The sequence below is a fragment of the Heliangelus exortis genome, chromosome 17 (genome assembly GCF_036169615.1).
Source record: "Heliangelus exortis chromosome 17, bHelExo1.hap1, whole genome shotgun sequence".
NCBI classification, from domain to species: domain Eukaryota; kingdom Metazoa; phylum Chordata; class Aves; order Apodiformes; family Trochilidae; genus Heliangelus; species Heliangelus exortis.
In genome coordinates this window covers 4,362,766-4,389,564 of record NC_092438.1, presented here as the reverse complement: position 1 = coordinate 4,389,564, position 26,799 = coordinate 4,362,766, and the positions used below count along the sequence as shown (strand labels likewise).

Genomic DNA, 26,799 nt, shown 5'->3' with positions numbered 1-26,799 from the left:
ATTTAAATTTTAGGAAAGGCCTTATGGAATAAAACTAAAATAATCACAGCTACTGCTAATTTGAATTTCCTAATGTAGCTTTTATTTCCTAATAATGAACTTGCTGTGAAAATAATTACCATGCTTGGGATTTTTCTGTTAAAAATGTGAGGTACTTACACTTAGATTTCAAAACAGTTTTTACTTCATCTATAAAAATGCATATAGGCATGCTTTTTACATGCACACTTGTACTGTGCATGTAAATTCAACTTCTGTTTATTTTATCCTTCTTTTCTCTGTAGTGGGTTAATAGAAATAGACTGGCTGGAGTTTCCCCAAAAGAGGAAAGGACTCTCTTCTGTCTGTCTCACTAGTTTTTACAAATGTGTCTGCTGCAGGCAAGAGCCTAATGTAGTCACAGCAGCCCAGAACTTAAAAGCAGCACAAAAAAGGAAGTACTTCCAAAATTAACCCTTGCAAATGACATGTGGACAACTAACAAACTCCAAAGTAGTTGCTTTAATATATGTTAGTGAAATGAACTGTTGTCACAGTGGTCACAAAGATAATTATTAAGAATTTTCGCACATGGATTATGATCTTGGTGTAGGAAAATAGGAAGAAAAACACTCCAGGACACGTTTTACATCCTCTCATTCTTAGGGTGATGGCAACATTTCCTCAAATATAAATTAGAGCTGTTCTTAAATTATAGAGGTAGCAGTGCATAATGTTTCCTTATTTTCTCTGTTGAATCCCTGTAATCATTCTCAGAGGAGTCTGAGTGGATAAGGCCATCCTCTGTGCTGTCAAAAGAATAGGAGGTTACACTCTAAGTTATTCAGCTATGCTTCTAATGTATCTTTTGTTTGTGGGATTTGTTTTCATTTAATTTCTACATGCCAGAGCTGTAGGCTTTCATGTTTGTGACATTGTTGTAGCCTGGCTAATTTTTTCTCAAATCCTCCTCTTTCCATAATTTTCTTTTTATTTGGGAAAACCCACTGATGTAACTAATGAATCTGGTACTGATTTCTGAACAGCTGCTAGTAACAGAAAAATTGTCCTGATGGTTATTCTCGAGTCTGGAGAATGAACATGCAAGCAATTTGTTTGGTCATTTATTTTTGTTTTGGTTTGCTTTTTTATTTATTTATTTATTTATTTATTTTTTACTTTCCAGGATGTTTGGCATTTTTGGAGAGCTCTCATGTCAAATCCCTTTTATCTGTAATTACAAAGCATTATGATTTCATCATGGTGCCAAGGGACAGCAAATGACTGCAGGGAATACTGAAAGCTCATTTATTTCTCTTAAGGCCAACGTCTGGTCACAGTGACATCATTGTCTAAATTTGCAGTGAATTTATATGTTTGGAGCTTTAACATTGTGCATGCTTCCCAGTTCTGACTAGAGCTGTGTATGAAATTTACTGGGAGCAATTGAGAATCTATTCCTTTTCTTCCTCTCTTAAATATTATGGGCTTGACTATTTCTCCTGGCAGTCAAATTAGACATACATTATTTTTATTCCTGTTTTTAAAATGCCTCAAAAAAAGGAACTAATTCAACCTAAGTGGGGCAGGAGGTCCATTTTAGACCAGGAAATGAAACCTATGTTTTCTGGAAGCCTAATCTTGCTTCTTGGTTCAAACCTTCCTGCCTCCCTTCTTACTCTTCCACAGTGTCAAATCCTTTCTTGGAATTCAGATTTTAGCTGTATAGGCATGTTCTTTCCTTACACCTGAGATCATGTCATCTGTGGTAGAAATTATTAGAGATCAGGATTTTGGCCTTTTAAAGGCTGTGGCAGGTAAGGACATGGAATGCAAGAGCTGCTGACAAATGTATTGATCTTGGCAATGTGAACTAACACAGGTAAAATAGGTGATGCCTCAAGGTTCCATTTTTTCCAGACAGTCTGTAGTGTGTCCAAATATCTGCACTTTTAGCAGGACAAGTCTGCCAAGGGAACGTTATGCACTGATTGGCACTTGCTGTGTAACAACACTGAATTTGGGGGAAACCTCACATACTTTCTGCTACTGATTGCAGCTTTCATCTGCTGCTAACTGATCAGAAAAATGTGAGAATAAAGTTATTCCTAGGAGAATAGACTTTCTGTCCCATTTTTGCTGTGGGCCTTGAAGAAAACAATAGAAGAGTTGAAATGGACTTTGAAAAATCATTCAGTAGTTCATCTTCTTCTTCAAGAAGGGTTCAACAATATCTAAATCATTTTTGACAGAATCAGTTCAATGTTTCTTTAAAATCATTTAGCAATCGAAACTCCACAGCCTCTGTATATAATCCATTTCATTGCTTGTCGTTACACACTGCTCAAAAGGGTTTGCTTCTAACACTTGACTAAATTGTCCTTATACCAGATTGGTTTTCCTGTCTTCTGTGGGTTATATTATTTTCCTCTTTTCACCAACTCTTTGCATAGATGTAATCATGTTTCTCCATAGCTGTCTTTTCTCTAGAATAGAAGGAAGAAATACTTCCTAGAATAACGAGCTTTTGGCTTTTGTTGTCTTGTTTATCTTTCTGATTTTTAATCATCTAACCATTGCTGGTTTTCTTTTCTGAAGTTCATTTATAAATTTATGGATGTTATTTCAGTTAAAGCCTTATCAATATAAGGTTTACATGACATTAGAACTGAAAATACCTTTTGCAGAAGTTTTCTAGTCTGTGATTTCCTGACTTGTCTGTTTTCCATGTCCTTTTCCATGTCTGCTGCTGATCTGGTGTTATCTGAAATAGCTTGGACCATCAAGACCACTTGAATTCCAACCCTGTCTTATGAGCACTTACAGTCCAAAATTGTCTATTCTGCAAGTATACTGTGGATACATGGCTGAAAATACTCACTTGTACCGAATCCCTGGAAAATCTTACTCAATGCAACTTTGTTTCCCTGATTACTATTATTTGAATATTAAAGTTTGCATCCACTTTACAGTTTTTACATCTTGACAAGTTGTGAAGAAATAAGTAGTTTGAGAGGGCTACAAAGATGCTGAAGATTTATGTGCACTTCTGAAGCAAGTTTGTGATTATTTTGTTTCTTTTTTTGTTTACTGACATGAGTTATTTACTCTGCAAAACAGGCTAAAGATACTATGGAAATTAGATCCCTATTTTTACATCTGAGGCCCCTTTTCCTCACCAGTGCTTTGATCCCCCTTGGCTTCATATTTGCACTATTCTCACAAATGCTGTGATCCAAATAGCAAAACAAAAATTGCTGCTGGAGTCTCTGCCTTCTTCCATTAGGATAAAGTCCATCATAACCAGATCATAACCAGATGCTCTAAGAAGTGACATGAAATCAGCCTTTTAGAGTTGGAACAGAACGATGTTCTGGGGAGCAGAGGCCTGAGCAGAGTTTTGTCCTCTTTTCAGTGACTCTTTGTTACAAATTATATGATCTCTCTGATGTATGGCATAATATCTCTCTTCAGTTGTCTGTTCTGTAACATAAGCTGTAGTTTAAATTTTTTTTTTCCTCACAGTTTGTTTTCTCTGTTATTCATGCTGATTGTTTAAGTAATAACAGATTACAATTCTGGATTTTTCTCTTCCCTGGTGCTCTCCAGCTGCCCCTTGTATCTCTGGAATCATGGTGGCCAAAACTTGACACGGTGTTCAAGCTGAGGCTCTATTACATCTGAAAAAAGTGGGAAAATTGCTTCATGTGTTTTGTTTGGGGTTTTTTTTCCCTATCTGGTATTCTTGACTCACAGTCAGTTTTTATAGTGTTATAGTTCCCTGGCCTGTGTTTTGCAGATCTGCTGCCTAAGCTGTTATTCCAAAACTATGCTATTAATTAGATGGTGAAAACTTTTTGATTATTACTTTGCTTTCCTTTTTTTTTTTCCCTTTTTTTAAGCTGGCAGTTTTCCTTAAGCGTAATACTTTTCCTTACTAACTTAGACAATGAAATACAAATATATTTTAAAGTAAAATTCTGAAAAATGTTGCTTGATTCCTTTTCATGGTTTGTAAGAGGCTTACTGATAATTATGTTGTTTTGTTATGGCACTACTTTACAGCAGGCTAATTTTTTTTCAGCTTTCTTGAGAAAATATGATACAAGCCAGAATCAGAAATCTTGATAAATTATTTGATATCTACTGCTACTTGCAATATTTTTAACTGGAGGCCTGACCAATAGAAATGAGCAGTTGACTTTTAACATATCACTGGGTAAATTCAGGACAGACATCTGGATCTCCAATCGGAATGATCCAGGATATGTTTTCTGTACAGTGCAAAAAGTGCCTTCCCTTCAAATCCCTTGGTCAGTCTGGATTTTTGGGTGAGAAACCTATGAAAAACCTTTCTGGCAATTCTTCCTACTGTTGCTGAGAGCATGAGATGAAAACAGCTGAGAGCAGCATTCTGTATCACAGCTTCAAGCCTTGCATGCAGGAATATGTATAGGGGTATTGGGATTCCATGTGTGTGTGTAATAGTCTCCCAAGGGAAACAGGCATGCCATACAGCTTGGGAGATTGTACAGCTTAAAAATAGTAGAATAGGAGATAAGATGCTTTTTATTCCTGTCTGTGCTTCAGGAGCTGAATTGGCAGCAAATTGAAAAACCTTTACTGGGCAACAGAAAAGATCAAGAAATATAGGATATGATTTGGCAGGAGGTAGTGTATGTCCTAACTGAATAGAAGAAACAGGTCTGGGGTTTACTTTAGAGCGTGTACTTTCAAAATCTTTTTTTATCTAAGATTTCATGCTACATCAGTTTTTGCAGTCTTCATGGATGATTGTTTTTTGACCTCTAATTAAAATGCTTTTGAATAGAGATCTCCAAGACAAGCACCAACACTGTATTAATTTTCTGGCATTCATTATTTTGTAACATATGGATATGTCCCTCTGTGGAGGTTGTGTTGTCTGTCTCAGCTGTTATTCCACATTGATAAAAATACTAGTTCTCTTCTCACTTGTATATATTAACAGCTTGAGTGTAAGTGAACATATATGCCACAGGTTCTGGAGACTTATGATCTCCAAGAGAGAAAAAATACCACTGTTTATTATGGTGTCTCTCATGTGGTTCCCTTGTGCAGCTGACGAAGGGGAAATTAGCAGATGGTGTAAACCTTATGTAGTTATTAACAGGCAGCACTATCAATTCTATATATTTTTTCTTATTGTAGCCTTATTAATCTCTGAAGTTTTTTACCTTTCTTTTGATCTAATGGACGTTTTTGTTAATCACTATTTTTCTCACTTTTCTGTTTGTTGATGGCCATTCTGATATTAACAAACCCAAACTCTACCAGCCAAGTGGAAATAACCAACCAAACCTCAAAGCAGAGGAGAGAGGAAAAAAATAACATTGTCTTCACAAAGTAATGCCCTCTGTCCTCTTAAACATTAATGCAAGCTTGCTCCTGTTGATGTTGGTAATATGCTCTTTGGCCAGAATTCTGCAATGCTGACAGTATTGATGGGAGGTGTTGCACACTACTGTTGTGCCTGTGATGGTTTTTTTTTTTTTTCTTTTTGCTTCTTTTCTCAGATATTAGACATGTCTGAGGTACAATACATGTTCTTCTCATTTTCAGATAAGAATAGAAAAGACTTTTCAAGGCTACTGATTCCCGTAATATTTTACAAAAAATAACTATGCAGTTTTGTATGTCATTTTTCTGAAATTGTGACTGTCTCTAAAAGGTCACTGTTGAAGAGTGAACAAAAACAATAGAATGTTCTGGAAAGTCATTATTTTAAAGTCGGCTTCATTTTTCTCTGAAGTTGAGTAAATGCATTGGCTACACGTCAACCCCTGTTGTACTTCTGTATGAGAAAATATCACTATACAGTGGCTGTGGATGAAACATTACTGATGCAGGGAATGGGATCTGAGCTGGTAAAAGCCTTGATACAATCTCTTTCTGTAAGCAAAGCATCCACTTCCTTCTATTTATTCACACTCCACATAGACAAAATCTTTTTGCAAATGTATGTGCACTCTCTTGCTATTACAAAATGTGTTTAAGATGGCAGAATAGCTTTTTTTAGTGTATACAGGAGCTTTAAAAAAATAATTCTATCACTAACTTGTCAAGGAAGTACAACTCAAAAGATAACTGAACTGATTTTGTGTATGAGTAGACAAATATTACCTAAAATTCAAAGAAGCTAAAGAGTGCCAAAGCACAGATTTCTAAGAAACTAGGCAGCAAATCACAAGGGAATTGGAACGGGGCCTTAAAACTCAATTTACTTGATACTTCTTGTACAAAGTGATAAGTTTTATACCCGGAGTTTGATTTTATGCAGACTTCAATATCCTAATGGCTGTAGTATAGCTGTCTTTCACAAGGACTTTCAATATGTACATTAAAGCCAAGAAACAGCCTGAGCACGGAGTCTTCCCAACTCACTATGAGTTATAAGATGACCAGGTAGATGAGGTCCTGGCAGCATAATTGCATTTTGCTACACAGCAATGCTGCAGCCATTATTTTGTTTAGAGTCTCAACAGTGACTGAATCCAGGATATATGGGCAATCCTGTTGTTTATCTGCTGCATTTCTTCTCTGATACCCTTTAGTTGGTGTCTGAAAAAAAAAAAATCACTTGTAGTGCTGTTAGAGTTATGCTGCACAATCTTGTTTCTCTTGCTGTGTTCAACAGGGCACCTTTATTATGAGTACTCCTAGACTTGTGATTTCTAGATGCACCTCTTAGAACACAAAAAACCCAAAGACATAAATCACTCAGTAAAAACTAGAACAATTTGCTCTGCCTAGGCAGACTTGCATAGAGTCTTGTTTATAATAGCATACACGACCTGTCTCTGCCTCACTGGATCCTGTCAAATTTCTTTCTGTTATTCTTAGTATTATCCCCCAAGCAGTAATGGTAAAATACATTACAGCCTTAAATAGCACTTCTCATTCCTAAAGTTTACACTGTCTCTTTAGAATGTCACATTCTTTAGCATTTCCTTTTCAAAAACACTAAAATAAATCAGGCCCCTGAAAATTAGCTGAGACAGTTAGGTGGATTTTCCATATAAGTGTTACCCGTTAGATGGTGTTGCATTCAAATGTTTTAGGGAGCTGTATGCAGAGAGAAAAGTGCTGGGTTTCTTTCTGAGACTGCTACATCAGTATGAAGTAGAGGTGCTGTGTGTGAGAGGATGCTTGGGAAGAATAGAGGAGTTGACTGAAAAGCATCAGATTTGAAAATACGACACAATTCTCCTGACCAGTGGGTGGTGGGAAGGAGGCACAGTAGTTAAATTTATATTTGTCTTTTTCATTCCTTGTATATGAGAGAGTCAACAGGATGTCTCTGTGCTCCACCATCACCTGCAGTGCATGAAAAATCCCTACCCAAGTATGACAATGCCTTGAAGAGAGACAGAGAAGCAGGCATCCCTTAGCCTCACTGAGGACAAAACAAAACCTAGTTTCTCCTCACCTGTGGCAGGGAAAAAGAGCACAATTATGATATTTTTGTAATGTTTCTTTTACTTTAAGAAGTAGTAAGTAGGAGATTAAGTGCTCTTTCATTTGGGGAATAATTACTTTGGGGAATTTTATGCAGTAACACTGTCAAAAGTCCCTCAAATAACAACTACTGTGATCAAGATGTTAGTGTAAGCCCAAACAGCAGAGAGTAAAAATTAGGCCAACAGCTGCTTGTATTAAAAAGAAGAATGTGCTTCTGCTCAGAGAGTATTAGGGGCTCCACTGACATACCTGCTGCTTCAGGCCTTGATTCCTTGACAGAATAAGGCTGCCAATGACCACCAAAAGGCCTGTGATTATTTCCATTTTTCAGTTCTGGTTTGTAGATGTAGATGAACCTTAGTTTGAGCAGCACACTGCCTGACATTCTCTCTTTTGATTCGAAATCATCACTGTTGATAGCCTATTATACTCCTGGCCTTATTTGTTGAGAGTGATGCACACAACACTTGGTGTGCCTGTCCAGAGGAAGAAGTCTGTCAGTGCAACATCAACCCCTGCTAACAAGCAGCAATAACCCTTATAATTTAAATGCAGAAAAAGCTGGTAAGTGAAGAAAGCTAGTGTTGACTTTAAAAAACCCACAAAACCTCAAGGTATAACTATGTGAGTAACAGTGTGAGTGCATTGCTGAAGCCCTAGAGAGCCAAAAAAGACCCCCCAGAAAACAACAACAAAAAAAAAGAATTCTGCCTTATAAAAAAAAATAATTTTGCAATTTCATTTTTTTTCTGGGGGTAAATGCAAACTTGCTCTCAAGTTGCAGAGAATGATAGGTAGGGAGAGCCTCTTCATGCATCCATGAAGGACCAGACTTCCTATAACATTGCTTGAGGCACTTTAGGTACAAGTGGCATTTCATGAAACCTGAGCAGTGGTGATAGATTGGGGTTCTAGACCTATTTCCAGCTCAAGTAGCTTGAATCTGGATCTTCTGCTTCTCGGAAAGGGACCTTGAGTTCTGAAGGTGAAAAATGAAGTGAAACTGAAGAAAACACCTTGATTTTGAAACACCACCATTATCTTTCTGGAAGAGCAGTCCTTGGGATAAGGTGGGCCTATGCAGCCAGCCCTGGCATCTTCAGGTATTGTTTACTTGGCACATTCTGCCAAAGAAGAATCTCTAGAACTAGAATCAAAGTTTATTATTTTCCAGTGTCAGAAAATGTGATTTATTGTCACTGTTGACAAATACATTCTTACCTTTTGCTAACCTGGTAGCCCCAGCACAGCTGTGTGAGCTGTGTCAGACTCCTCATAGGCATCTTCTTCAGAAGTGTTTACTGCCTTCAGTCAGTGGCATTGATCTGACAGCAGCTTTGGTACAGTACAGGATGTATCCAGTGTTCTGATTTGGTCCTGACTTTCAGTAATGCAGCTGCATGGGAAGGAAAGGCCTGGTTTAACACTCATGTTCCACATTGAATTGGAAGGTATGAAGACACATCTTCACTTCAGGCTGAGCAAATTTGAGCCTGGCAATCTCTAAAATGTGAAGCATGAATTTCATGAATTGTTTCTCACAGCCACATTTGAAATTAGAACTCTATGTGTTTACATTGAAAGTTTTCCCCTGGGGTTTTAGCTGTAATAGTGTTTGCTGGCTTTGTTTTTTTCCCCATCTGTAGGCTGAGATTAATGTGCTATTATGTCACATTTTTCAAATGAATTGATTTAGTAGTTTAGCATAAAACACTGAAGTTTATCTTCCCTCATTAGTCACACTCATCTGCCATTGCCCTCTCAGACATGGTTCCACACAATGTATACCAGGAGAGGCAGCTGGGCTGATTGTGCAATTTGCCAGAGCTGAACACAAATGGTCCAAGAAGTGCAGTCTGTGGGTAACAGCACAAGCAGCCAATGACAACTTCACTTTGCACAGGCTCTTTCTTCGTCTCTTCTAATGTCACCCTCTGACATTAAGCCTGTTTTTGACAAAACACTGCCTGTGTCTTGGGCAAACACTAGAGCTAAGCTTCAGCTTGAATCCTAAGCTGTCAGGTCAGAGCTCTGTGCTTTTCTGTGGGCAGCAGGGTGGGAAGTGAAGATTATGGCATGAAGAAACATCTTGTACATTTCCTGTTCAGGTGGGTGGCAGCTGGACAGGGGTCAGAACCTGTTAGAGATGCAGTGTAAATGTAATGCACATTTTTGTAAACTGGGACGGTGTCATGCCTCCAGGTGACTTTTGGTGTAATGCTATCAGATGGTACAAACTACTGGTCAATCAGTAATTTTATCTACAAGTAGAAAATCTTAGACTTTGTTCTTCCAAATCATTCTCACTTTCAGAGGATCAGTTAGCAGAAATTTTCTGAGTAGTTCCTGATATTTGAAACACCCAACAATATTAATAATAGTTAAAGTCATCGAGACTTTGTTATTGAACTAATTTAGTTTTTTTTAGTATCTTTTATTAAGCTGGGATTTTAAAGTGTCCTGGAAGCTATTTCTTACTGATCTTGTAATGGTATTTTAGAAACAATGCATGAAGCACATTGCAGTATAATGTGAACAGAACTTTAAGTCAGTCCTTTTTTGCTAAAAACAACTTTCTTACCCAAGCTAGCATGGCATCTGTACTACTATATAAGTATTTTACTAATTCTGAAATGAATGACAAAACTTCTCCAAAGTTGTATAGATATGTTGAATAGACTCAATAATTTGATTTTCCCATTCATAAAAATTACAATGCTTACTTTTTAGTAATGTGGTACTCAATCCTATTTTCATACTGTCAGCACAGGGTGATATATGAGATGGTATCTAATATAATAATGCTTCCTGTCATAACTGTTTTTAGCAAAATAAAATTACTCATGCCAAATAGAACGTTGATATAATTACAGTAAATACTATATTTAGCAGTGGAAGTCCTTCATGTATTCAAGTACACAGACCAGGATTAAATTGTGCAGGATTGTGTGCAAAAGGGATTTGTGGGCTAGGGTTATTTATTTAGTACCCAAAATCCAATAACCATTACACAGGAATAGAGAAAAGCATGAACATTTTCCAGATTTATTAAAAGCTAAAGTCTGAGCCCTGGACACAGTTGAAGGTAGTGTGGAATGTCATGAGACTTGATCCTCTATTTAAATAAAGTCACCACAGTTTGCAGTTTGTGTAAGCTGAGGATCATACTTGAAAGATTTAGTGGTGAGAACAGATGTTTGCAGGGTGAAGGGGTCTAAACCAGGTAACTTTTAGATTCCATAGTGGAATGGAACATTTTAATTCCTTGGCAATACACTTTTTTGTTTGCAGTGCAATACATCTGTGTTACTATCAAAGAGTCTTATGGAAAAAATGCTTGTGGGAACTCAGTGCAGTTCTTGCTCATGGTGACAAAGTTCAGGCTAACATTAGAGAAAAAACATTCAGAGAGACAAAATCAGACAGAGGGGGATCTGAGAAGTGACAGACTTTGCACATGTATCTAAGAGAACAAAAGTTTATGCAGAGGCACTTCTGCTAGGAAAGCATTATCCTTTTTGCCATCCTTGATTCCAGTCAGGAATGTGCTGATAGAAACAACACGGAAATTGGTTTGGTGGTGGAACTGTAACACTTAAGTTGTCCACTGTAGGTTAGGCTTACATTCCACTGGTCTCCCCAGGATGCTCCATGGGTTTTGGGGCTACCCATAACTTTTCTGTGACTGTGGTCACACTCCATAGGTCTCTTCCTGGTCCTCCTGGCAGCATGGGTCATTTCTGTATTTTTGCCTGAGACAGGGAAATGCTCCTGTAACTGGAAGTGTGGCTTTTACAGAGTGTTTCATGGCACCCATAAAGCCAGATAATGAAAATGGTACTTTTTAATTGGTTAAAATGGCTAAGTCCAGCCACTTCTGTTTTTGTTTTCCTTCTAATATGTGTCATGGCATCATAAGAATCATAAATTATCTAAAGAATTTTGATCAAGTCATGCAGTAACTTGATTCTGAAGCTGGGTCTCCTGATTCTTTCCTTCTGAAATTCATCTGGTATCACTGCATCAAGGCAAAGAGGAGAAGCTACCCAAACACACTTTTTTTCTGAGGTTCTGTTCATTTTCAGGTTTATGAGCCATGAGCAGTACTAAAAGCCTGTAAAAGACTTTCTGTTCCAGCAGACTTGGTACACAGATGTTGTGTACAGGTTTTTCTGTAATGAACACATAAAAAACTTGAAGCGCTATACACCAGTGTTTCATCTGTTCCTATTGGGTAGTTCTAATCCTTTGAAGTGGTGGAAGGTTATTGCAAAACTCCCAGGCATACATGAGAACCAGGAGCTCATCCTCTGTGTGCTTACCTTTTTTGTTTCCTCAAAACTGTGAGTGATCAAGTGACACAAGCTGTGTGTAGTGCTTGGAGGCTCACAAGCACATGGAGCTTTGCAAGGCTTTGTGTGCAGTGTGATACATTGCATGTAAGAAGGGTTGAACGTTTGTAATGCACACCACATGCAGCTGCTTTCCAAAGAACCTCTTTGTCACAAGACTACCCGTGGCAGCCAAATCATACTTTGTTGCTGGGATGAACCCCACTGGCTGTAGTGAGAGACTCCAGAGGCTCGGTTAAAACTCAAAAATTGGCCCAATGATCCATGTTTAGGAATGAGGCAGCAAATTGGATTCACATAGAATCAGTTTTATTGCCAGGTAAGAAATTCATATTAATATAGTGAATACATATGTTTACAAATAAACATTCTTAAAAAACAAACAAACATTTTATTGTAGGAAGTATTATTGGTATCATAAACTCTGTAGTTAACAAGTATTAACACGGGTTTACTTACAGAACATAGAGTTACTAAAATATTTCCACATAAAATATGCTCAAGTTACACGAAACCTGTGTGAATTCGAGTGCAGCTGTAATGAGTATCTAAAGCATATGGATTAACAGCAACATTCCATAAGGGGTCAAATTAAGTCAGCCAGTTGTGAAGGCAATAAAGATTGAAGGAATAAAAGTAAGTGGAGAATCTGGGTTGTGTGTAAAGTATTTGTCCTGTGGGCTTTGTCAACTTCTGATAATCTTAAAAGGTATGAGCACACAATTTAGCAGCACACGTATGGAGAGATGCCGGTGCTCCCGGAATGCGAATCAATCTCTATATAGCGAAAAAAATGGTCTCTCCATTTTACCACATTTCAAATTCTTAGCCCTTGCATCCTTGACTGAGAAGAAGCACTGCCAGTCAGTTGAGTTCAGTAAGAAATGCCACTTCCAATTCTTCTTACAAGATAACAGTTCACACTCCTCCCTGCACAGTCTTCCAAAACCAATCTCCAGAAGAATTGACAGCTGGTGAGAACGCAGCTGTAGTGAGATAGCTAGTTAGAATTTAGTCAAATGACTCGTTCTGGGGGAAGGGCAGGAATTTAGGTGAAAGACTGAGCGTGATGCCTGCTTTCAGGCTGTTGCAGCACCACCGTCCCATCCCAGCTCTTTGTGGGGGTGCCGAAACCTTTACAAGCCCGGGACTGCAAGTCTTCTACCAGTGCCCAATTCAAATGTGGTTTTATTCTTATAAACAAGGCATCCTGCTCATCAGAACCACAGTCAAGACCATGAGTCCAATTGCTTGTTTACGTTAAACCCAGATCTCTTTGACATTTGAGGCTTGTCTGTTAACCTCTTCCACCAAACAGTCCACCAAGAGGGAACGCCACTGTCGAAAGCCAAACGATAGAGACAGTACCATATAACATTGGAACTACAGAGAACTACCATGGCTAAAAGCAAATACAAAATGAGAGACCAGAGGGAAAAAGTTTAAACTGGGAAAAATGGAGGGGCTAACTAAATAGTCTTGACTGTGCAACCACTGCATGGAGATGTAGTCCAGTTTCCCTTCGGGACAAACAGAGGAGGCTGAGCAGGGCAGAACCCTTGTCATCCTTTGCAAAACATGAGGAAATCACTTAAAGGAACAGAGGGGTCACTTTGAGGAACAAGACTGTCATTGAACAATAGTAATACAGTAAAGGCACCACCCACGCTTAATTTCAGTCTGAAGCAGTTGAAGATAGGCAAAACATTTAGGTGAAGAAAAAGTCCTGACAGTCTGCAAAGTGAGAATTGTTACCATCTGCCCGAAAACAGGAGGACTGAGAGGGAATATTTTTCTGCCCTTTTTTCCCCAGCAACTTTCTGTGTCGTGTGATACATCTTTTCTTCTTTTGGAGGTTCCAAAAAATTTCAAATCAAGCAAAGTGAACTGAAATAAAATTTTCTGTATAACATCCTGTAGAATTCTTTACCAGTCAGAAAGATCCCATACGCTCTTAATCATAACAGTCTTCATAGATTCCTTGTGAAAGAGTCTTTGTCCTTTATTGTATATATTTTTTTGCTCTTTCTATAGGATGGTGTGAAAGTACAATAATAGATGTTAGGGGTTGTACCAAGGCATTTGCTCTTGGCTTTTCACAGGTCTAGTGCTTATTAATAGGTTTTATATAAAAATCCTCTCTGAAATATTATATTACAGTAGATTGTTCTCTCTTTCTTCCTCTGTCTCAAGGCAGGAACATAGTGTGAATGTTTAAGCAGACATAAGGTTTCTCTAGATTGTGCTACTTTTCGTAATGGATTTTAGTTTCAAGTAAAAAAATTTAGTCACAAGGGTTTGTGTCCCATTGTGAAATACAAATGGAGTTTATAATTCAACCTTCAGTGTGTATTGCTGAATGGTATTAACCCACTCTTCAGCCTACAGTTGGCTGGATACCAGTGTCCAGGTGGAAGTTCCTTCTGTTTCCTTTTTTTTTTTTTTTTTTTTAATTTTATGTTTTTGATTTATTTTTTGCGTTTCAGCTGAGTGTTTGTGTTGTGTGTGTATTTACGTGTGGTTTTTAAAGGATTCCATTTAAAAAATAAAAAATCCCAAACCAAACTCACACAGTTACTTCTGTCTTGCTGTTGGTTATGAAGTATGGCTGTGGGCCCAAGTAATGCTGGCTCCGGGTTGTCAGGGGGTCGCTTAGTGTTGGGTCTGCCATGCCATGCTTCCCCTTGGCTGTGTACGCCTGCCGCCTCAGGGAGGGGTCATTGGGATCCCAGGTCTTGTAGTGGGAATTGTAACCAAATGGGTGTGTGTGAATCTTTCCCATTTTGGATTTCTGCCCATTCTGTCTGGTTAGGCCACTGTCGATTGTGTAAGCTCTGTCTTCGTCGAGGCGCACGGGGTGGAGGGGCAGGCTCCCCTTGGCAGCCAGTTCTGCAAGGTGGCGGCGTTTGGTGTAGAAGTCATCGTTGACTTTGTCAGCTATTTGGATTTAAAAGGGGGAGGGGACAAAAGAAAAATCAATTAGACACAAGAAAAATGTTTCACATTTTACTGCAGGTCATGCACAGTTACGTTTGTGGACCAGTTACAGGTACCTCAGCAGGTTAAATCCATGCCACCCCTTGATTTCTTTCTGTAATGTATTTTTGGCTGCCCTTATGCTGGGCTTTTCTTTTAGGCACACCAAAACCTGTTGCCCATTAACAAAAGGCTGTTCCTACCCCAAATTACTCAGGTTGTGCTGATATTTACATGATTAGAGCAGATCCTGTGAATCTTACTGCTCTCACCCTGTACAGTATAGGAAGTTTAGGAATTCTTCGGAAATATTGAGGCATCTCAGGATACCCTGTTGTATGAGATGCAAAGAGTCATGTGGGTGTTTAACCAAGCTGGTTGTAAGCTCCAGTTGTGTATGAGGTGGACCCATTTCTGTTGAATAATGCCTTAGTGCAAAAAAGGAGAATGGAATCTGTTCTTCTAAATGGTTGGAAGCTCACTAATGCTTTATGGGGCTGAAAACACTTTGGGTTGCTAAAGGTTAGGTATTTATCCTGTGATTTTTACAAACAATTGAAGTCCTAAATTCCAGGTTCTGACATAATTTTCTGGGGCTAGTGCCACTAAGAAATACAGCAATAGCTCTGCTGACAAATACTGCATTGCAGTTCTTTAATTAGGAGTTTGCCTTCTGGATTTACTGTGCATTCTTTTCCTCAAGTTTGATTGTTTTCATTGCAGGCATTTTTTTGGCCTTGCTTAAAAATATGAACCATGCTTAGGAAGCTAAAGACATTATGCAACAGTCCAGCAGCTCATCCCAGTTTTGAGATTGAATATTAGGGCCTTAAGGGGAGCTTAACTGAATTTCATCTTTTAACATCTTGCCTTTTACATAAAGAAGATTTCTTTACTCCCTTCAAAAGTCTAGATTGTTATTTAATATAGTGTCAAATATGTAGATCAGCAAACACAGATGTGTGTTAATAAATCAGCAGTGGTGCACTCTGAATATATGATTGTGTCATCTTGGATGTGTGTCTTGGCTAGAGCCATCAATTTTCCTTGAAGCTAAACCATGTAAGGCTTCTCTGCAGAAGTTTGTACATACAGCTGTCTGTGCAGCTCAGCTCCTCTTGCCTTTATTACAAGTAGGTTTTTTCAATTCTCTGCACTGGTTTTGTGTATTTTGTCTCTTTCTCTCTCCTCAGTATTGCTAGAAGGCTTTTGTTGCACTCTGAATTTTCTCCTCCTCTCTAGTTTTGAACTGGATCTTTATGTAAGGAGGTGAAATTCCCATGAGCACCATATTAAGCTTCAAGATCAGACTTCATTTCTGCATCCCTCTTGCCTTGACCCTTCAAGAAGGAGGAATATTCCCAAAAGAAGTTTCTGTTTTATCATTTTGTATAATGAATATGCAACTGGACTTTGCTATTAAATCCTTAATTCTGTCATTAAAGATGAACTTCAATGAGCTGAAATTGCTCATTTGTTCTATAAAATTAGGCTTTATATGTTTTACCCAAATCCAGCTGTCTCTTTTTTTCAGTCAATGTGTGGATACTTTTGGGTAGCATACAGGTGTTTTCTGTTCAAACAAATCACAGAATGTAGGCAATGGTCAATTCTCATTTCAGTACAGGATGTGCAGTTGCAGTTGCTGATTGACCTGTAATGAGTTACAAAGAGAAGCTGCTAAGTTCTGCTTTGATTTTTGGGGTGAGTTGTTTCATGTAGAGAGATCTGTAATCTGCATTATCAAGAAGTTGTAAATATTCCTCCTTGAAAAAACTGTTCTAACTGTGGCTTGTCCTTTTAATTTGTTAATATTCACTAAATGCCACAAACCAGCATTATTCACAAGTTGAATAAAAACAGGACAGAAATGCTTTCTGCCTTGTTAATTTCTCATTAATCTATCACTAGTAATTGAGAAAAACAGTATCAGAAAAGGCATTGTGAATATACACAAGTATTTATTTGTACAATTTTTTACATCAAAGACACTGCAAGTCAGTTGGTTTAGGGGAGTGAGCTTCTATATCTTGAGATTTAGACCTTGAGTTAGCATAGTTCTTATGTCCAGCTCCTAATGTACATACATTTTCCTGCCTACTTCACATTTAAATTGGTTTAATCTGTATAGAAAAATTAAAACCAGGGTGATCTCATGTAAGGATAGAGTAACATTGTACTTTGAATTTGGTCTTCGTTCAGCTGCAGTAATTTGTCTTACATAACCAAGATCTTTGATGATCAGTGACAAGGTAAATAATGACTTCTATTCAGAAAAAAGTAAGTGGTGATGCAGTTATGTAAATAATGACCCAAAATTGCAGATAGTTTCTTCACCTGATTCTTCATGCCATTTTTCTCTTTTGTGCAGCTAAGTGAAAAAGGCCACAAGCTCAAGCTGCTTCTTTAGTGTCTTTTTATTTTTTCAGTTGAGTTTTCCCACTGCCAGCAATGCTCCTGGATTTCTGAATTTTGTCAGATATCAGTTGTGTCTCAGATCTCCACACTCCATGTCCTCACAGAAGAGTAAATTTTATTACTGTTGCATATAAATAACACCCCCACTGTAAAAACTAAGCAAGGAATAAATCAGCCTCACAAAGACTGTGCTTATGACACATCTGTGAGATTGATTGTGCTCTTGTTTATGCCATGTTACATGTAAAATTATTGACTTTGTTTCTTGTGGAAGATCATACTGTAAGTGAAAGGGTTAATTCTGTATGCTTACATTTAAGTTGCTCTAACTAGCTTAATCCATGGTGCCTTTCTAGGGACTTTTCAACTATTGTTTGGAAATGAGGCTTGAAAAGAATGGACCAGGCTCTGATCTGTAAATCTTTGTCAGCAAAGTCAAGCAGAAGGCTGGCAAACATAAGACATATGGCTGATTGCATGTGTTTTGTGTGGGAGAGCTGCTGTTTGTCCTTGTCCTTATCAAATAATGCTTGCAGGGGTTTGCCTGAGAATTTTTTATGTATATTGAGGAGTTAAATGTTAACAGTGAAAGCCAGATACATCAACTAATGTTTTAATCTCTTCAAAACAGTCTTTTTTCTGCCGCACATGCAGACAGAATCACAGAATCAGCCAGGTTGGAAAGGACCTCTGAGATGATCAAATCCAACCTTTAATCCACTACCACTGTGGTTACCAGACCATGGCACTGAGTGCCACATTCTGTCTCCTTTTAAAAACATCCAGGGACAGAGAATCCACCACCTCCCTGGGCAGCCTGTTCCAATGTCTGATCACCCTCTCTGTAAAGAATTTTTTTCTAATATCCAACCTGAACCTCCCCTGACAGAGCTTAAGTCCATGTCCTCTTGTCTTACTGGTAGCTACTTGGGAGAAGAGCCCGACCCCCCCCTGGCTCCAACCTCCTTTCAGGGAGTTGTAGAGAGTGATGAGGTCTCCCCTGAGCCTCCTCTTCTCCAGCCTGAACACCCCCAGCTCCCTCAGCCCTTCCTCACAGGACTTGTGCTGGATCCCTTCACAGCCTCCTTGCTCTTCTCTGGACCTGCTCCACCACCTCAATCTCCTTCCTGAACTGAGGGGCCCAGACTTAGGCATAGGCACATGTACTGTAATTGGGTGGGGTAAAGTACCATTGTAGCTATCAAAACAAGCATTGATAAAACCAAATTGTTCAGTTCTTCAAAAGGGCTTTTGGCAAGTCTTGAAGCAGTCCTCATCCTTGCATATTGACTGGATCATAGGATTTATACCACCACTGTGCTATGCTAGCTGTGTGTGCTATGCTATACTAGCATAATTATACTAATTATATTAATGCTAGTATAGTGCAGAAACAGGTTGGTTTTCTTACTTCTGATTTTCAAGCAGAAAATATTCAGGAAAGTAATATTGAGCATGGTTTTGTAACAAACATTTTATCAATAAAAGCATATTTATAGTATCCTGATACCAACTACTTTAAAAAACAACCATGAATCTCAGGAAGTTAATTTTTCTTCTTAACCAACCTCTATAAATATTTGTGGACTTTAAACTTGCAAAGAACATTTTGGAGTTACAGGGTGGATTTACTGTGTGACCTTGGGTACATGACTCAACTTTCCTCTGCCTTGATTTCACCAGCTGTAAAATGATCCGTTAACACATTGGAGGAGGTAGTTAAGTGTTATGAAGATTAATTGCTATTTGTAGAGTTTGCAGATGAAAGGTGCTACTGAAGTGTCTTTTGCACTGGCTTCTGTATATAAATCAGTAAAACTGGATTTCAAGATATCACTGTCATGTCTGCAAAAAGAGTAAAGGATTAGAATTGCAAAATTGCCAAATGAATAATAGTAAAAAAAGGGCTTTAATTCTGACAGTTATTCTTCCTGTTCCCTCCCTCCAGTCTTGCCAGTTCACTATACAAATATTCTCAGTTTCAATATTTTTCTAAGGTTTTTACTCCTCAATGGTAATTCACCCACAAATGCAGTCACTGTTGTAACTGTTCATCTGGAAAAAATGTTGGAAAATATTATTTTTTTTCCAACCTAAACTGGGTGCCTGGGAGGGGGGAGAACTCGGGCTTTTGTTCCTGCTGTGCATGAAATGAATAACTGAAAAAATATAGAAACAGTGTAAGGATGAAAAAGCAGGACTCCTTCCTCCCAGATGAGTGCCCTAACTATTAAGCTAAAGAGATTCTTCCTCTTCCTTTGTCTGTCTAGACTGATACATTTTCTTCTGCTCCACAGCACAGCTTGATCAGGATGTGAATCTGGGTGGGGACCATCCCAGCAGAAGTTGGGGTGCACCTTGCTGGGTAGGGAATGTAGATTTAAATCCCACTCAGTTTGAGCAGTTATACAGCCATGAGCCTATCATCTAAAAGCTGGATCCACTCCTCACTCTCACCTGAACACAGTGATGCCTCAAAGTGACTAAAACTTTTATTTTGGTTTGACTTTGCCAGCAGTATTAGTGTCAAATGTCTCAGACAGACACCCTTGCCTTATTCCTTTAATTTTGATTTTGAAAGGAGATCTCTACCAAGCTGCTTGGGATAGATGGGTCATGGGAATGTCTAAAGGTTCTTTTAAATGAGGTGGCCACAAAGAAACGGGCCTTTGACAGTACTTTTTGATTCAAACATACCCATTTGGCCTGAATCTGTCACTTACAGCAGAGATGAGTGTTGTTCTTTTGTTGATTGATGCCTGGCTGTGACCAAACTTGGAAGTTTCACATATTTCTTCATAAGTCACAGTTATATAAGAAAAGGATGTAAACCAGTCAGTGGCCTAAGTCCCATAGATGAAAACATGTTTTCTTGAAAATTAGTGGCAAAAATGCTTGGGGCTATAACACAGCCAGGATTTCTCAGTGGGCTTATTAGAGTTTATGTTCTCTGTGCTGAGAGGTGACATAGCCCTAAAGCTGTGTAATATTGTTCTCTTCCCCAGGTTAAGTAGTTCTCCAGGTGGCAATGTAACCAATTTATGCATCAGCATTGTGTAATCCTTTATTTATCCTGCAAAATATTGCAGTTAGAAGCATTCCTGTGTTGAAAGTACAGCTAGATAAGGAGGTCTTGGGTAAATCAGAAGCAGTATTTTTTTTTACCCTTCCTTGACTATTCTCTTTGTGGGTTCATAAAATAGCTCTGAATTCTAGCACCGTTTCTTACAGCAATGGGAGAAGTGTAGAATCCTGAAAGGTGTCCTGCAGCTTTCATGAAAGTAGATACTTAGGAGTGGGAAGAAACCTCTGAAGTGAGAGAGGGGGAATCCACAAAGGAATGAGCCATTATAAAAGCTCTAAAAACGTTTAAAATAAATAAAAATCTTCAATGAGCACTTGCAGTCACAGTCGGAGATACAAGCATATGTGGGGAACCCTATTTCTCAGTAGATGTTTCATAGAATTGTTTGTTATGTGAATACATTTTAAGAACTACTTTGTGATACACAGAGCTTTATTCTAGCCACAAAGAGACTATTTCAAATTTAGGGCTGGAGATATAGAAAGCAAGCCAATGGAAAATACTAGGGAACAAGATAGCAATGAAATGGCTGCAATGACACACCAGGTAACACCTAAAATACCCTAACTGCCTATTTGCAGTTGTTTCCTGTGTAACAGTAAAGCTATTCCTATGAAATATTTAACAGTTTTGTAACAATGCTTTGCTTCTTCAGCCATGACTTTTCTGAGATGTTAGTGACTTAGTTACCTGAAGCTATGGGAGCCCTACATTTCTCTGTCTAATGGAAGTGAAAACTTAAGGGAAGACAAATGGGTAAATGACTCAAAGACAACATGAGAATTTTGTCCAGAGAAATGCTAGGATGTTGCCTTTGGTGGTGCTGTTGTTGATCCTGTGTAAATGTGATTGCATGATCATTTGCTTTTCCATGTGCTCAAAGGCTTCCAAGATGGAAGTCGACTCTATGTGAGAGTTTTTGTAGGAGTTACTATGAAAATCAAAGACATGTAATTTCTACACCAGCACAAGTTTTTTGGGGGGTGAGGAGAAAAAACTAACCCGGACAGAATTCAGATTAGCTGTCCCCAGCTATAAATTAGATCCAATAAATTCACTGAAAAGCTTATTCCATCCAGTAAAACAAATATCGGGTGACCTGTGGTTTGAATTAAGAGGTTCACTTGACATCATGGAGCATAGAATTTGATTTGTGTAACATGAAGTGTGCTGGAAAACAGAATACAACAAAACATTGCAGAAAAATGTAGAAATAATGGAGTGCCTAGAACCACCCAGAAAATACTTTGTTAATTTTGGTAGAACCTATGTTTTGTCGTTCTGTATTGTTACTCTCCTGTTCCTCTTTATCACTTTACTCATTGAAAGCACCCCCAGAAAAGCAGAGTACTGCTAACTCTGTTCTTTTTATAGTTATTTACTGTGTGAGTTTAGGCAGGTTTCTCTTCGGGCAAGATATAAAACAGCTGTTTCTGTTAAGCTTTACATACTTGACTGCATTGATTTACATAGGACTAAATTGCAAAATTCATTATTCAATTTTACAAAGTGCTGTATTGATCTCATCATTCGGATTTGGTCAAAGTGCTCTCCACACAGCCCTGGTACCCAGTGTAGGGAGCTGTGACAAGCAGCATTCTTGTATTTAACCCATAAGAAAAAGGGCTTTTCTGATTTGCCAAAACCATAGGTTCTGTCAGCCTGGAAATGAACAGTGGATACATCATGTTATTGCAAATGTTTTCAGACCTGAAGTCTGTTGCATGAAGATAGACAAAGATCACACTACTTTGTTATACCCTCAAGTGATTTTAACATTTTAAATTCAAGCTGTTAAATTGCTGGTTCAGTGTCGTGCAATGAATGATAAACTTGAGAAGGAAATAAGATTGCCAGTTCTATTCTTGAACCAATGGATAAAACTGTAAAAGTCTAAGAGAATTATGTATTCAAATCTCTGACTTTTCTTTGAAAATGCAGCCAGTGGCTGTCCTGTAACTGTAAATCTGTTTTTTCATTATTTTTTTTCCTGAAGGCCTCTAAGCTCATGTCCTTTCATGGCATCTACAATGGCAAATAAACACACAAAGTTCCACTGTGAAATACTTATTTCTGTTTATCTCATTTAGACATATTTATCAATTTGAGTTCTACTGGAAACCTTATATATGGTAAGAAAACTTGCCTTTTGAAATAAAAACTATCTAAGAAGTCATACTGTCATGCTTAACTTCTGAATAAGCATGACTGCAGCATAAACTGATTATAGGAAATGAGGGGTTGGCTTGCTTTCTGAAAATGTGGTCCAAAGCCAAAGAGGTTAACACAGGAGATTTGCTTAAAAGGCTTCTTTCATTTTTCCTTCAGTAATCTTGCTTGATTTTCCACTGGGTAGTTTTTAATGCTTCTCAAACACAGCAGTTAGGACCAATCTGATTCTGTCAAGAGTTTGCAGCAATGCTTTCATACATCAGTAATATGAAATTGTTTGTAACCTTTTTGGTCTGTGGGGACCTTCATTTTGTTTAAGGGCAGGGCTTTCTAACTATTCCAGGGGCACAAATTCACTGTACATTTGCAGAAATGTGCAGCCATGTGCAGTCTGCACACAGCAATGTGCCTTGCTCCTGGGAGTGCACTCCAGACCAGGTGGACTCTCCCTGCATGCTGCACAATGAGTAGCACGTGGGTCACGTTGGAAAAAATTTGACAGTTTTCTGCAATGTGATTCAGTGTCTAAAAATGTGTTTGTTTTTTCCTTAATGTGTCAATTTATCTTGTTCAACATTGACTGAAAAAGCTGTTAGATTCCTGACTACATTTACTTGTAATAACTGTTCTTACCATGAACCTAATTTCATTTTTTTCACACATCACAGTTGGCATTGTTTTGTGTGCAGAATGTCAATTTCAGTTTTAATACTTTTTTATTAGATATTTTAATTTCTTTTAGTATGCTGCTGGTTATAACTCTTATGTGTATGTCCTAATCTGTGACAACTCAGCTACAAATAGCCCTAGGTTTGGTGTAAAAAGCTGCATGAAGACATAGGAGACCCAGTTCAGATCTCTGGATCCATAACTAAGATGTGGGCTTAGTGCTGAAATAAACCTGTGTTTTGTTGTCTTTCAACTGGCATCATTCTAAATTTACACCATTATTCCTGAATACAGAGTGAGGCCTGAAGGCTTTTGAATTGTACTGGTTAAATGAAAAAAAAAGTAAAAAAAAAAACCTCTAGTGATGTAAGAACTAAGTTTTGCAGGATTTACTTTATTTGATCTGTTTCTTAACTGCTATAGTTTTAAAGAATTTTTAGCAATCATTCCACATTGAAATAATTTTTTTTTTCCCTAAAATTAGCTTAGACATAAGTTGTTTCTATGAGTAAGTTATTTTTTTCTATTCTTTTTGCCAGAAGGAATCCTTTTCAAGAGAGAGTTATTAAGAAAGAAAAAAATTGGAAGTAACTCCATAGCTGTACTTGCAGACATTCAGTTCTGGGTTTTTTGTCTTTTTCTTCTCTTTCTGTCTCCCTCCTATGAGCCTGCATGGTGCTTGTATTATTAAAGACTCGTGCATTATTTTCAGAGATTTCCAAACCAAAATGTGTATCATACCTAAAAAAAATAGTGTTCCCTGGCAATTGCCAAACTTGCACTGCCAGAAGAAAATCAGTTTCATAAGGTTTTCATAGTGACTGGGTAAACCCAGAGGCAAAGCAGAACTAAAGCCTGCTCTGAGCAGAACCCTTGGAGTAGCCTTCATGGAAAGCAAAAGTATGTGTGAGTGACAGTGACACAGCAATCAGCAGAAGCAGTAATCAGGCTCACTTAATCAGGCTCACTATAAATTTAATAGTGTGCACACGTATAAGACTTCTGACATATTGGAGTGAACCACTCCCACCTCTACTTTTTTTTCCAGGAATTGCAATTGTCACCATCACTTGTTAAAATGAGAACCAACAGCACTGAGCTGCAGATCATCTTCCCTGTTGGGGCAGGTTCCCTGCAAGGGAAGGCAAACTTTTTACAGAAGCCCTTTCCATGGACTTGGAAAGCTTTGCAAGCTTTCCCACTATAAAAATTACCTATTTAACATTACCATTAGGATGGGATGAACTGGTATTTTTGTGGGGTTTGTTTGGTTGTTTTTTTGATGCTGTAGTATCATGGCTACTACATATCAGATTTATTTATTTACTTATTTTCAGCTTTGCTTCTCCTTTTATCCTTCTTCAAATAAGCTGTAAAGGGAAGGACTTCTGGAAAAGCTGTGTGTATTGCAAATCATGTTATTCCTCTTCCTCCCTCCATGCCTCAAGCCCTTTGTTATTATGGTATGAATGTGTAGGAGTGCAGCAATGATCTCAGTGGCTTTTGTCTGTGTAATTTCTCCCTTAAACACATTTACTGTCTTTAGAACATCCTTCACAGAAAGAACAAAAATAGCAGGCAGATAACTGCTGCTATTTATATTACATTGTTAATAAGGGATTCATTCCAATCAGTTGTCTTACTCCTCTTCATTGGTATTCATGGGCAATTCTGAGGAGCATGGCACTATTGCTGTTGACAAAGCTTAACAGTGTTAAGGTTCTCTAGTGTGAGTTTTTGAATTTGGTTAGACCAAAAAAAGGTATTATTTGTTTACTTAAGTAAACATGAATTGCAACAAAGTAATCCTTGTAACTACTTCAAATTACCAAGCCAAACCTGACTGCATGTTCATACCACACACACTGTAAGTGCAGTGAAATAGTTTGAAGATCTCTTGCCTGCATGGAGGCAGATTCTGATGTACCTGAAGAAATAATCTCATTATGAATCAGTAGAACTATGAGAAATAAAGTATGGGTTGAAGTCTGAGTTCATATTCCAAATCCAATATTAATTCCTGAATTAAGTCTATTGATTGTAGAGAGATTTCAGAATTGTTCTCTCTGGCATTATTACTGATCTCTTTGGTCAGTTCTTGGAAAGATTTAAATCAAAGCCCTACCTTAAAAAGCTGCTTTTTATTTTCATATTTTGAGTTTTAAAAAGAAAAATCTTTATGCCCTGGCTTATATTTGAATGTTGTTGGTCTGAAAAACTTCTCAAGTAAAGAAACGTTGTCCCCAGAAGCCCCCAGTTAAAGGAGCTTCTAGCTTAATTGAAGAAAATTCTCTTCAAATTTCTTCTGCTAGAATGCATCCCAAGTTGATGCTTTGAAATAATTTAGAACTTCATTTCCATGTGCTGAGTTTAGAACACTTTCCAGGCACTGCAGGTATTTAAAAATGATGATGAACTCAACACAGATTCTCAAAAATCTCTTAATTTTTTTGAAAAACATCAATGTTGGCATTTTGGTCACTGGTAAAGTGACATGTGTTGGTAATTGAGCACTTCTGAGAACCACTTGCAGGATATCATGTTGACCATTTGAATAAAACTCTTATTGCAAAAATATTCCTGTCAATGACCTGGACAGCTGATATTGCAGGAGAACAAAAAGAGTAAACTCTGTTCAGAACAACCAGTGAAACTGATGTGTAGGCTCCATGGTTGGAACTGTAAAAGTCAGGCTCCAGATTAAATCTGGACTTCAGCTGAGACCTCTCAGCCTTCCTATATCTCTGCAAGTACTCACAGTTATTCTCATATCCTTCTGATCAACATCTGCTCTTAAATAATAAAATATTTGCATTACAGAATGGCAAGTGTATGTAGATATATGTTTATAGTGCAAAATAAACCAGTTATAAAGAAGGATGTTTCAGAAGGGTTGCAGGTGAAGATGCTTAACATTGTTAGACTCAGTTTTCATGTGAGCTGAACTCTGGTTTTCATTGGTTCACTTTTACCTAATGGTATAGCCAAAGCATAAGGCTTCACTTACTCATCTTCACATCACTTGCTGTGTAAAAAATCTCATGCATAATTCATTAATGTTTCATAGAAATATGTTTGGATAACCCATGCTTGATTTAGATTTATGAGTTTCCTTCCTGTGGCCATCAGTGATCTAAGTAGATAGGAATAGAGCTGGGTATTGTAAGCTTGTTACCTCTGGAGAATGCAGGCTACAAAGGCAAAATGCAGGAAAACCCTCCCAGACTCGCTTGCTCTAGTGCTTTCCTGGTCTCCCTTTAGTGTTGGTTTAGGTCTGCCTGTTGTGTGTTACAAAAAGGAGAAAAATACTTCTTGTTTCATTTTGATTCAATAGCAAATAACAAAGATCGAAAAAATAGTTAAAAAAAAGCTAGTTTCCAGAGGACCAACCTAATTTCTATGTGAATTTTTATGTCTGTCCTGGTTGATAGTTTAATTTTCAGTGTTTTAAAATACATGCTTTTAACAAGAAAAAAGAGGCTACTTCTCCATTGTAAGGAATCCACTGTAGGGGAACATGAGTGGAAAAAGCATCAATTTCAAGAACAAGAATTAAGGATGCACAGATTGAAAAGTAGGTTGAGACTTTAATAGATTCTTATAAACATTCTTCATCCACCACACACACAAAAAAACCCAAGTAGTGGG

At 37.9% G+C, this 26,799-nt stretch overlaps 1 protein-coding gene and 1 long non-coding RNA gene across 3 annotated transcripts in view; one reads left to right on the top strand and one right to left on the bottom strand.

The window, feature by feature from the left end:
* LOC139803986 (uncharacterized) overlaps positions 1-26,799 on the top strand; it is a 187,137-nt gene that overhangs the window by 51,274 nt on the left and 109,064 nt on the right. The gene's annotated exons all lie outside the window — the stretch shown is intronic.
* Positions 12,124-26,799, bottom strand: part of SHISA9 (shisa family member 9) — a 164,377-nt gene continuing 149,701 nt past the window's right edge. For both annotated transcript variants that reach the window (XM_071760696.1, XM_071760697.1), the window contains one exon: positions 12,124-14,768. In XM_071760696.1, the coding sequence (XP_071616797.1) occupies positions 14,398-14,768 (371 nt within the window). In that variant the 3' untranslated portion in view covers positions 12,124-14,397. The remainder of the gene's footprint in view (positions 14,769-26,799) is intronic.